This window comes from Protobothrops mucrosquamatus, unplaced genomic scaffold (assembly GCF_001527695.2).
Source record: "Protobothrops mucrosquamatus isolate PMUCROS unplaced genomic scaffold, P.Mucros_1.0 scaffold150, whole genome shotgun sequence".
NCBI classification, from domain to species: domain Eukaryota; kingdom Metazoa; phylum Chordata; class Lepidosauria; order Squamata; family Viperidae; genus Protobothrops; species Protobothrops mucrosquamatus.
Window position 1 is genome coordinate 396,755 of NW_015386515.1, and position 11,935 is coordinate 408,689.

General features: G+C 38.5%; 1 protein-coding gene across 1 annotated transcript; it reads left to right on the forward strand.

Annotated features, from left to right (window-relative positions):
* Nucleotides 1-1,046: 1,046 nt before the first annotated feature.
* Nucleotides 1,047-11,886, forward strand: CALR (calreticulin). The gene is made up of 9 exons (XM_015813282.1): nt 1,047-1,217; nt 4,309-4,410; nt 4,732-4,935; nt 5,946-6,040; nt 6,427-6,636; nt 6,816-6,929; nt 8,380-8,523; nt 9,699-9,791; nt 10,826-11,886. The coding sequence occupies exons 1-9, from the start codon at nt 1,130-1,132 to the stop codon at nt 11,024-11,026; spliced, it is 1,251 nt and encodes a 416-aa protein (XP_015668768.1). The 5' UTR covers nt 1,047-1,129; the 3' UTR covers nt 11,027-11,886.
* Nucleotides 11,887-11,935: the final 49 nt, after the last annotated feature.

Genomic DNA, 11,935 nt, shown 5'->3' on the forward strand with positions numbered 1-11,935 from the left:
GGAAGAAAAAGAATGGTACACAGTTGAGAACTTGTGGTTCAATAGTTTAGCAGTATAATTGGCCTTTTTTTCTTTTCCTTTTTTTTCTCTGTCCCCTTTTTCAGTATTTTAGCAAAAGACTAAGCATGATCAGACTTACCCTTTCTGTCTCCATTGAAAATAGCTTTTGAAAAATGTCCTTCTGAAAATGTTTAAAATAACTGCACTGCAAAATTTCAGTATTATATTCTTCTCAGATTCTCTTTTTGTCAAGTATTTCGGTATCAGCTACAATAGGGTAGTTTCGTGCAGAATGCATTTTGCAAGAACACCTGCTCTGTAAGCCTCTTCTATAAAGCCAATTCTTGCTATTAGATGCCACAGTTTGTGAAACTACAACAAATTATTACAGATGTCTTTTATTATTCCAGGGAGAGGTGCTCGTGGGGTTTCTATTTCAGGGACTAAAATAACACGGACACCCTTGGATGACTTGAGATATTTGCTATTTTGTCCAAGGCAGCAAAATATTGAGGATAACATATTTAAAGACAGCTAACAAAATCCATTTGACCTGAGTTTTTGTTGAGCCACTAATAACAATTGGTTTTGAATATGCTAGGCTAAATCATCCCGGGACTTGACCAAATGGAAAGCAAGGGTTAACCCTTTGCTCGTGTATTTGCTTCCAAAGCTGGAACTGACTTTATTCGATTGCTGATTTTCTTGCAACTTGACCAGGCTGGAATAGGATTGCTGTAGAGATAGATGCGAATAAATGTTTCTCCACCTGGCCCTTTAAAAGTGGTTAGCCACACTTGGGGTTGTGCAAAAGAAACGGTGACGCACACACGGCGGAGGGGGGGGAGGTCTCTCCCCGAACGCGTGGTCGTGCCTCATTGGCCAGGTCCAGTATCCAATAGGAAGCAGACATCTGGGACGCCAACGTTCGGAGGAGCAGTCCAACCCGCCGTACAGTCTGCAGGCCAATGGTAATGCCCGTCCGGATCAGCACGAGCAATCAGAAGACGGCGAGGGCAGGCGTTCCACTGAGGGTGCTATAAAAACGTGGCGAAAGTACCTAGCCGGCTGCAGTTGTTCGGTCATCGCTGTCAGGTAGCTTGGCGCCTCTCCCCCGGCGGAGACAAAAATGAATCCTATTCTAGCCTTCTGTTCTCTGCTGGCTCTGGTGTCGGCTGGACCTACCCAGTACTTCAGGGAGGAGTTCGGGGATGGAGGTGAGAGGCCGTCCAGCGTTGACTGGGGCGGAGGTGGCGGTGCAGAGATGGGGAGAGGAATTTAACGACATGCAAATTAGGAGTATCTGGTCGAGGATTGGTTGGTCCGCTTATTTTTTTAGAGCATTGATCTTAACGCAGAATAATCCTGGGTTTGGGTTTCTAATCCGAGCAAGTCACTCCGGGCCCTGAGGGGGAGTGGAGGCATATGGGCAGAGATTGGGCGGCTTTGGGAGTGCCGCCAGGGTGAAGGCATATGCCTACGTGCTGGAAGCACTGTCGGTTTCTGTTTCTCGCCTTCGCGTGTACGCACCCACCACCCACCCATTCCCGGCCATTTTAGATTGTCCGTATTTTTTTGGCTCAGGAAGTTGTACTGTTCCTGCAGGGTCTTGAGGACGATGTATTAATCACAACAGCATAATTTTGGGCAGGTCTTACAATCGTCCGCAGATTAATATATCCGTGATCTAACGCGATGGGTAGATTAACAGCATTCCCATATTGCATCTAGTCAGGTGCACGCGGGGAGGAGGCTGGGTTGTGGGGATTTTGTGAAGGAGGCGAGCTTCAAAGTGGCTCCTCATTGAATTGACAGGAGGAAGAGATGAGAGTAGGGTTAATAACCTTAAAAGAGGAAAAGTATTTATAGGTGGCTCAGGGTTCTAATGTGATATGATAGGATTTTTAAAAAAAAATCTGAATATGGAATCAAGAATTGGTATACAGTGGCTTAAAATGGGTGGAAATATTGCTCACTTAATATATTTCCCAGGTTTCCTTTGGAAGCTCAAGGCAGAGTATACTTGCTTTATCCTCTTTATCTCCTATCAACTCTTTGTGAAGTAAATTGGAGACAGATTATAATATTTAGATTTCCTTGTTTTCTATTTAAGCTCAGTATCCCAGTAGAGAAGGCATCTAAGTATCTATTCTGAGTTTATGCCATGGATTTTATATTAAAGTAGCGATTCTGGTGAAGGGTGAAGTGATCATGTCACAGCCATTTTAGATAAATATGTCAAGAGGGAAAGAATTCGATTGTAGTTCTTAAAAATATTTTGATGAAGTGCTATCAGATGTTGAAAATTTGTCAAGGAGGAACATTTAGCAGTAGATGTGATAACTTGTGTCTAGCCTAGATCAGGGATCCATTGGGGACTTTATAATTAAGCCATAATCAGAAGGGGCCATGGGGACATAGAACATGGACTAAATAGATCATCATGGGATATCTCTAGAACACACAAACCGCCCATCATTATACTGAAAATGGCAAAGTGTAGGCTTCTGTTAAATAGCTAACTTAATACCTTGAGTAGTCCTGCATTGTCATTCTGTTGCATTGTGACAAAGTATGTAACACCGAGAATCATAATATAGGCTGTCCTTAACTTACTATGGCACTGACAAAAATGACTTATGACCGATTTCACACTTAACAACTGTTGCAGCAGCTCCACTGTCATGTGATCAAAATTTGAACACTTGGCAACTGCATGTATTTATGAGGTAGCAGTGTCCTGGAGTCATGTGATTGCCTTTTCCGACTTGATAAGCGAAGTCAGTGGAGAAGCCAAATTCATTTAACAACTAAACTGCCGTGATTCACATAACTGACAAGAAAGGTCATAAAATGGGGCAAAACTCATTTAACTGCCTTGCTTAGCAACAGAAATTTTGGGCTCAATTGTGGTTGTAAGTCAAGAATGACCTGTAGTTTATATGGCAGTTATAGCATTGATTTTTGATGATGTATCTCTGATACAGAATCCAAATATATGCTGCACTGAATTGGGGATGTTTGACATAAAACGTTTGTAAGAATTGATGCCTCTTGTGCCTATATTGTTTTTCTTTAAAATATTTATGCTATCTTTCAAAACAAGGCCCATTTGATGACCTATGCTGCAGCATATGCCATCTTCCCAAAGATAAACCCCATAATATTCATTGGGACTGATGAATAAACCTATCCATAGAATGATATTAAAACTCTTCCGCTGTGAGTGCTTTTACTACACAGATGTAGCATTAGTTGGCCTTACTGAAATGAGCTGTTAGGATTTAATAAGTTAAGACCAGTTTTCTAAATAAATTCCGATTTAGTTCTAAACCTTTATATGTTCACTTTTAAAGGCATATCTTCTCTGAACAGTATGCGTGTATTGAACAATTATTAAAAATAACCAAACTGTAAGTCAGAAAAAGAACCAGCAGCAAGCAACACAGTAGGAGAAATGCTATAACAACTGGCAGGCACATTTACCATACATGGGAAATCAAAATGCCTGGGGTTGATTAAATTAGGGAAAAATCTTTGAAATTCATTCTTTGAATCTGCAAAGTTGAACATAACAGAATGTTCTGTAATATATTTTCAGATATTTGTGCAGTGTAAGAATCAGAGCACCTAGAAAATCAACTAGTACAATTCTGCTTTGGGCAGGAAAAGCACTACTGTACAGTATCCCAACAATGGCCATTCAATCTATGTTTAAATACTTAACAATCACAGAGAGACCACTATATCTACGTTGTATGTTGAGGAGCTTTTATCTTTGGGGTATTCTTCCTGGTGTCTGAAAGAATTGAAATCTGCTTAGTTGTTAATATAAATCTATTCTTTTATGTCATCTTAATTGTATTTGCCAATCAAGGAATAGTGAGATCAATAAATCATAGTTTTGGATTCATGACTAAGAACTTGAATTCAGATCAATCTGACCCTCTTTCTGTAGATTTGTACATTTTTGTAATTGCCTTTACTTCAGGAGAGATATTGACTGGTACAAAACTAACCAGAATCGTGGGCCTTTTTTCTCCAGTAGTAATATTTTACAGATACAAAGTATTTCCTGTATTTTGACATTTCCAAAACAACATAGAAACTGAGGAAAAAGATAAAACTTGTTGCAAAAGTCATACTCTTTGAAACTGCAGAAATGGCAAAGGCCATCACTTAGGAAGACATCTTTGCCTTGCCTTTTAAACTTTGGGGAATGTTAGTATTCCAGTATTACACAAATAATGTACTTTGAATCTTTATAATTCTTCAGATTCAAATTATGTTGCCTTGTTCTCCTTTTAGATGCTTGGACAAGCCGTTGGGTAGAATCAAAGCATAAATCAGACTATGGAAAATTCATACATTCTTCTGGCAAATTCTATGGAGATGCAGAAAAGGACAAAGGTAAGATGATGATACAATTGTGTGATTGTGAATAAGTCACAGTTGGTCCTGAGGCCTTGATTATAGTGCTATGGATTATTAAACTGGTCAGTGATTTCAGTTACTTAACTGTTCATGTTGCCTCTGTTGCTTCATAGCAGAATGATATTTGAATAGAAAATAAGTTGATGCTTATCTAATTAATATTTGATGCACTGCTTTGTCCTTGCGATTGCTATTTTGGTGCATATGGTAGTCTTTTTTCTTAAGGGCTGTCTGTAATCAGTATAGTACCCCTATTCCAGGCAAAGGACTTAACTGTGTTTTTAATTTTTTTACCAGGACTTCAGACAAGCCAGGATGCTCGTTTCTATGCCATATCTGCTAGCTTTGATTCCTTTAGCAACAAGGACAAGGCTCTTGTGGTGCAGTTCACAGTAAAACATGAGCAAAATATTGATTGTGGAGGTGGATATGTAAAACTCTTCCCTTCAACCCTGAAGCAAGAAGACATGCATGGAGATTCTGAATACAACATCATGTTTGGTGCGTGGCTGCTTGGGACATGAGGGAAAATAGTTGCTTGGTCATTTAATCTTTAATGTTATTGTGGTCATTAACTAGCATAAGAGAATAGTTGCTCTTTATTTAACAATAATTGGTAAGATGGTTTTTTGAAAACCAGCAACCATTGAGTTCATGAAGCAAATTGGAGAGTACTAAATATCCTCGTGAGAATCTGTAGGTAATCATGGGAATGTCTATTAAACAGGGTAGGAAATAATTGCCAGTCTTGCGTGATGTTGTGTTGTATTGAGAAAATCTAGTCTGGTTAATGAAATCTGTCCTTAGAATAGCATATATCTTCGGGAATGACATTTTTCTTTCCTTGATAATAAGTTAGATTGTATACTAGTGAATTTCCTCCCATCCCACTTTCCCTTTCAGATAAGTAGTCCACAGTAGTACTTGTGACGGGAATCAGAGCTACCCTACAGCCTTTACACAAATAGACACGTCTGTTCATCCAGTTTTAGTTATCTTTCTCATCCCTTTCACAAGCATATAGATAGCATTATTCATAGTGTGCAGTGCATCGTCACACTGTTGCATGGTAAAAAGGGCTAGACTATGGACAGCTGTTTCTAATGTTAGCTAAAGCTTTTCTGCGTTCCTGTGGAGTCATCCCTCTCAACACTTAATAGTTTATGTTCTACAAGGAAGAACCCATTAATGCTGTAAGTAACATTGCTAATAGTCTTTCTAGTTAGCTGGTACTTTTTGGGATATTGAAACTTTCACTCTGACAGTGATTCTAAACCGTGAACAGCAAGTGAGGTTGAAAGAATGTGTACTCTATTGTTGAAAGCATGCTTATTCTATTACCTTATGAGAATAAAAGATGTATACAGTAGTAATGCTGGTAGTGTACTTCAAGTAATTAAAAGTCCTAGAGCTTGATAGTGGGGAAGGCTTGATGGAATGAATTGCATTTCTGAGAGGTGATACAGGAGTCTCAATACAGAATCAGCTGGATGTTTCTGTTTCCAATTTAGGTCCTGATATATGTGGTCCGGGTACCAAGAAAGTACATGTGATTTTCAACTACAAAGGCAAAAATGTTCTGATCAATAAAGATATTCGCTGTAAAGTGAGTAATTGGAATTGGGAGGTGGGGTGAGAATGGGAATTCCTTTCCATGAACACTTTAATGTTTATGAAAGTTAGCAGTGCAGTTATTTTTCTAGTTTTTTATCTAATTCTTGTTAATTTTAATGTTTATGATTTTATTGTATGCCAACCAAGTTGCTTTGGATAATGAGATGGGTGGCATATTAATTTCATAAATAAAACATATAATGATAAATGATCAGAGAAGAGTGACAAAGGTGGTAAGTTGTATGATGAACAGCCAAAGAGAGATATTGCAGTGTAGTATGGCAACTCTAATGAAACTAACTTTGAGCATGGAGGAAAACAAATAACTACCAAAATTTGCTAGAGAGGAGAATTTGCTAACAGTAATTTCCTTGATAGGATGATGAATTCAGCCATCTCTATACCCTCATTGTTCGACCTGATAACACATACGAGGTTAAGATTGATAACAATAAAGTAGAGTCTGGCAGCTTGGAGGATGACTGGGATTTTTTGCCACCAAAGAAAATTAAGGATCCAGATGCAAAGAAACCAGATGACTGGGATGAAAGAGCAAAGATAGATGATCCTGAAGATACAAAACCAGAGGTCAGTAGGTGCTAATGGCTTATAACTATACATTTCTCACTCGAGAACAACCTAACCAAAACCCGTTTTATCAAAGAAGAGTCAAGAAATGGATTGTGTTTTGTTGAAGACCAAAGAACGGTCGGATTAAAAAAATACATAGAATTTGCACAGGGATTTTTTTTCCATTTATATTACAGGACTGGGATAAACCAGAACATATTCCTGATCCTGATGCCAAGAAACCCGAGGACTGGGATGAAGAGATGGATGGGGAGTGGGAACCACCGGTAATCCAGAATCCAGAATACAAGGTAATAATAGTTTAAAATGTGTAGGTGACTAGGAAGTGGGCTTTAAAAAGAGATATTTATTTGACAGCTGCAAGAATAGCATTTGCCCAATTCTGGAAAAATGAAAATTTACCATCTGACCAGATTTTAATCACGAAAATTTTAGAATGTGCAGAAATGGATAGATTAACTCTAGAGATTAAAGAGAAAAAAGACTCAGTTTATTTTAAAACATGGGAAAATTTTTTATCAATGGTTAGCAATACGATCTAGTGAGAAAGGATTGTGAAATTTAATAGGATGAATGATATTTACTGATTAATCATTACTTTCGTGATTACTGTTATTCCTAGTGATTATAGCTATTTACCATTACATTAATTATTGTTATTTAATATTTGTACCTGGATGATAGTCTGCTTGCTAAAGCGTAGAATTATTGTTGGGGGCCAACCCCATTATTGTACCTATCCTTACCCTAACCCTATTCCTGAACCCTAACTAATCCCTATACCGATCCCATTCCTTCCTTATCCTTGTAAAACCTAATAAAATATTTAAAAAAAGAGAGATTTATAAAAGAGTCCTCCTTTTTTACAGAAAGGTATCCACTAATTGTTTATTTTAAAAGAAAGCCTTTTATTTTTAAAAATATGGATTATATGAAAACTTTTTTGTTACAGTCACTTGTATGCCACCTGACTGTAAGCAACTTGCAGCAATACCGTTCAAAAACCATAAATATTAAAATTTGCTATCTTCTGTAAAACTCACTTCTCAAAGCCATGTGGCAGAAGAAATTTTGTATCTGTTCTCACAAAGAATGGCTAACCTGGCCTCAGGAGTCTACTGCTGAGGATACTATGTTGTTGGCAGTCCATTTGCTCCATCCATTCCTTCATAACCTTGCTTCTTTAAGCAGTAGGCATTAACCCCTTACCTATTGACACATTTATCACTAGCTGGGTCTCTGGTATTATGATCTTTCTGGCTGCTTGTATTCAGGAGCAGGGATGTAATTATAAGGTAGCTGAGCACCTTTTCAGAAGATTTCCTTAGATATGTTGCAGGATCGAAATAATCCTGCATTACCTCTGTCGTTTCATGAGACCTTTCGTGTCTGATATCCAGCTTGGTATGAATATGAACATTTTTTCCCCCTCGGTGTTTGGCAAATTGCTCACAAGGCAAAGAGGCTCTGCGGTGTCTCATAACCCAGAGTGGCCCAGGTTCATGTTTCAGAATTCAGGGTCCCAGTTGAATAGTCCTGTGATCGTTGGAAATTTTTGAAGCACTTATTGGAAACCAGTTAGATGTGTAAGCCCACTTGGGACAGACCACAGAAGGGGAATGGCTATTTAGTCTTACACATATGCACTTAAGTAGCAAATGCTAGATATTGCTATCCCTATATGCTATAGAATTTGATGTACCCTGAATTTTCCATTTCAAAATATTCAATGTTTCACAGGGAGAATGGAAACCTCGTCAAATTGATAACCCCAACTACAAAGGGAAGTGGATTCATCCTGAGATAGATAATCCCGAATATACCCCTGATTCAAATTTATACTTTTATGAGAACTTTGGTGTTATTGGTTTGGACTTGTGGCAGGTAAGTTCTTGCTTGTTTTCCAACAAACCTTTTAAAAAGGGGAAAGCCAAATGACTCAAGTAACTGTCCTGATGGTTGAGGATTGTATCTTATAAAAACTACAAATTATTATTTCTGTCATTATTAGCTGTTAGACGAGACCCAAATTTATTGATAGCCTCACATTGCAATTCACAGCTACTCAGATTGTTGGCTGAGCAGGGACAAAAATAGTCAGAGAAATGATTGAAGCCTGGGCCTCTTCTTGTCAGTCAATAGGAGTGCTGATTACCACCAGCTTACCAGATACTTAAGGAGTTGGGCTGTTGTCAACACCCTAATTAACAGCTATAAGTCACACACAACCAGGCATTATATAAATAACAACCAGTAGAACAGCCCAGTGCACACATTCTGGAGAGAAGTTTCCTGAGGATGGGCTCCAGCATACGTCTGAAAATTTGGAAGAGTAAACCTTTGGTCGCAGTAATAGACTACTATAGATTATCCTGATTTTTTTTCTAGTTCATATATTCTGGGAGACTTAAAATACTTTAAGATGTTATTCTAATGGAGAAGAAAGTTAATGTGCAATACAACAAAAGTACATACTTGAAACTTTATCAGTATATTAAACAGCAAATCATATATTTCTAAATCTGCAATTTGCTATACTGGTAATCCTTGTTTAGTGACTGGCAACTTGGTTATTAAGCAAAGTTGCTAAGTGAAACCTCAACTTTGCTTATGATCTTAATTTTAGATTCTTTTGCTTTACAGATCTGCGAAGGCTGTAAATGCAAGAATTAATTGTAAAACTACTTTTACATCACCCTTATAACTGAAAAGTCAACGAGGCTGTCACTAAATGAAGACTAGTTGTACTTGTGAAATAAATGTCCCTTTAGTCTATACAGTAGTTCTCAACTTACAAAGTTCATGTAGTGACTGTTCAAAGTTACATCACTGAAAAAAGTGATTTATGACCATTTTTCACAATGACCATTGCAGCATCCCCATGGTCACATGATCAAAATTCAGATGCTTGGCAACTGCCATCAGAAGCACTTTGAATTATGGTCAGAAACCAATAGGAATGAATATGATGTTGAGTAATGACTTCTGTCATTTAGTCTGACAAATTGTCAAAACGTTGGCAAGCTTTTGCTATAACACAGTTCTTCTTTGTGTTTTAGGTGAAATCTGGCACAATTTTTGACAACTTCCTGATTACCGATGATGATAAGTTTGCTGAAGAAATTGGGAATGAAACATGGGGTGCTACTAAGGTGGGAAATGTTTCTTCATAGAGAAGAAATAATATTTGGCTTTTATAAAGAGTTAGGAATTAGAAATCTGTACCTTGCTCTCAAATGAGCATGTTTTAGATTTTGAACTTCAGAAATGGATGTGAACCAAGCTGTTATCCAGTGATAACTGGATAAATCCCATTCCTTGTATGAAAGCATACATGAACATGTTGAGAGACTTGATATCTTAAAGGCTGAAATTAAAGTTCCCATTATGTTTCTCCAGAAAGTATTTGGCATTTTGATTACTAGCAAATTACATTTACAAAAACCTTTTAAAAGCTTTTTTCTGTTTGTGAATTGCCTTGAAATACGTTAGGTAAAGAATGGGATATAAATCGTAAAAAATGCCATCATGGATCAGTTTGAATTTGTGTCCTCAGTTTTTCACAGCAGCCAGTTACTCTTCTCCAAATTCTGTCAGATAGCAATAAGACTTATATACCACTTTACAGTGCTTTACAGCCCTCTCTAAGCAGTCAGCATATTGCCTCCAACAATCTAATTTTACTGACCTCGGAAGGATGGAAGGCTGAGTCAACCTTGGGCTGGTGAGACTCAAACTGCTGGCAGCCGGCAGTCAGCAGAAGTAGCCTGCAGTACTGCATTCTAACCACTGCACCACCAGGGCTCTGGTGATGTCAGTCTGTTTGTCTAAACATTGTTTCCCAGTCTTGGCAACTTTGAGATCATTCTCAGGATTCTTTGCAATGGCTCAGCCAGTTCTGAGAGTTGAAGTCCACACATTCAAGATTGCAGAAGTTGGGAAGTACTGGTTTAGAATCTCTTGTGTATTGTCAGGATACGTTTGGCTAAGGAGATGCAATTTTAAGACCAACCTCAACCAAGCAAAATCACTAGGTTACTTGGAGCCAGTAACCCAATCTCTCTTGCCCAATCTGTTTCTCTAAATGCTTATGAAATGAAAAAGATCTTGCCTGGTCCTGTTTACCGTGATGCTTTCTTCAGCAAGCCCTGATTTAATAATGTATTTCCTTTTAAATTCTCATTAGGATGCTGAAAAGAAAATGAAAGAGCAGCAGGATGAGGAGCAGCGGAAGAAGCAGGAAGAAGAAGATAAGAAGAAGAAAGAAGAGGAAGGAGAAGAAGAACCCGAGGGTGAAGATAATGAAGAGGAAGAAGAGGAGGAGGAGGAAGAAGAAAAGGAGGAGGAGGAAGAGGAAACAGAGGGTCCATTGAAGGATGAGCTGTGATTGGGGGTTGTTGGGTATATTTGTTGGCTGAGCCTTGCCCTGGACTTGTACCATGCAGTTGAACCCAACTAAGGAGAGGGGATAACAGTAATGTCTCTATGAGACACAAGAACTTTCTTTTTTATTGGTGTGTTTGTCTTAACTCCTTCCCAAGTATCATCAATTACTCATTCACATGTGTAGGGGGGGGGCTGGAACCTGCATCAGAAGAAGGCTAATTGTAGGAATACAACCCTTGGAAAGGGGATTATACCATTGACCCTTACCCTTCTTTTTGGCCACTTTTTCAGTAAAAATTTGCCTCTACCAGCCCTTCTCAATTGATGTAAAAAGCAAAACTCATGTCCATTTAAAGTTTGCCTTTATCCTTTGAAGGTACGGGGGAGTGTCGGGTAGGGCGATGGGAGGGCTTGGTAGCATAGGTAGACCTGCTTGCTCCAGATTTCAAAGACATTACATTGAAACAACCAGTATTATACCATGTGTAAGGCCAGTGGTATTGATATCAAGAAATCCTGACTACAGTCGGAATAGGCACTACTAACCCAAGTCTTTCTGTGCCTATTATACAGATCAGGTGCTTCAAAAGCACAGTGTACTGAGCAAATTTAATTTTTAATTCTGCATTCTAGCTTTTAGCCTACTTCCTTGGGTGTTGGGTTGTTCAGGGAGGGTTTGTAGAGCCCCGGCAGGAAGATAACGGTAGGAATTGGGGTGAGTGTTCTTCAGGCAGAAAGGAAGGGTGGGTTTCTGGGGGTGGAAAGAACAGTATCAGATGGGTCATCCCACTTGTTCACACTTGAATGTATGGAAGATTGAAGAAAATTTCTATTAAATTAAACTTCACGTCTGGCCCATAATGCTGATCTTTTGTTGTCTTTATTGGGGTTAGAAAAGAACTGCAGCTTA

What these genes read in the sequence shown, in the direction of transcription:
- CALR (XM_015813282.1), top strand. Translation starts at nt 1,130, where the DNA reads ATGAATCCTATTCTAGCCTTCTGTTCTCTGCTGGCTCTGGTGTCGGCT. An exon ending in TGAATACAACATCATGTTTG is followed by an intron (nt 4,936 to 5,945) that starts GTGCGTGGCTGC and finishes TTTCCAATTTAG; the next exon opens with GTCCTGATATATGTGGTCCG. An exon ending in TCCAGAATCCAGAATACAAG is followed by an intron (nt 6,930 to 8,379) that starts GTAATAATAGTT and finishes AATGTTTCACAG; the next exon opens with GGAGAATGGAAACCTCGTCA.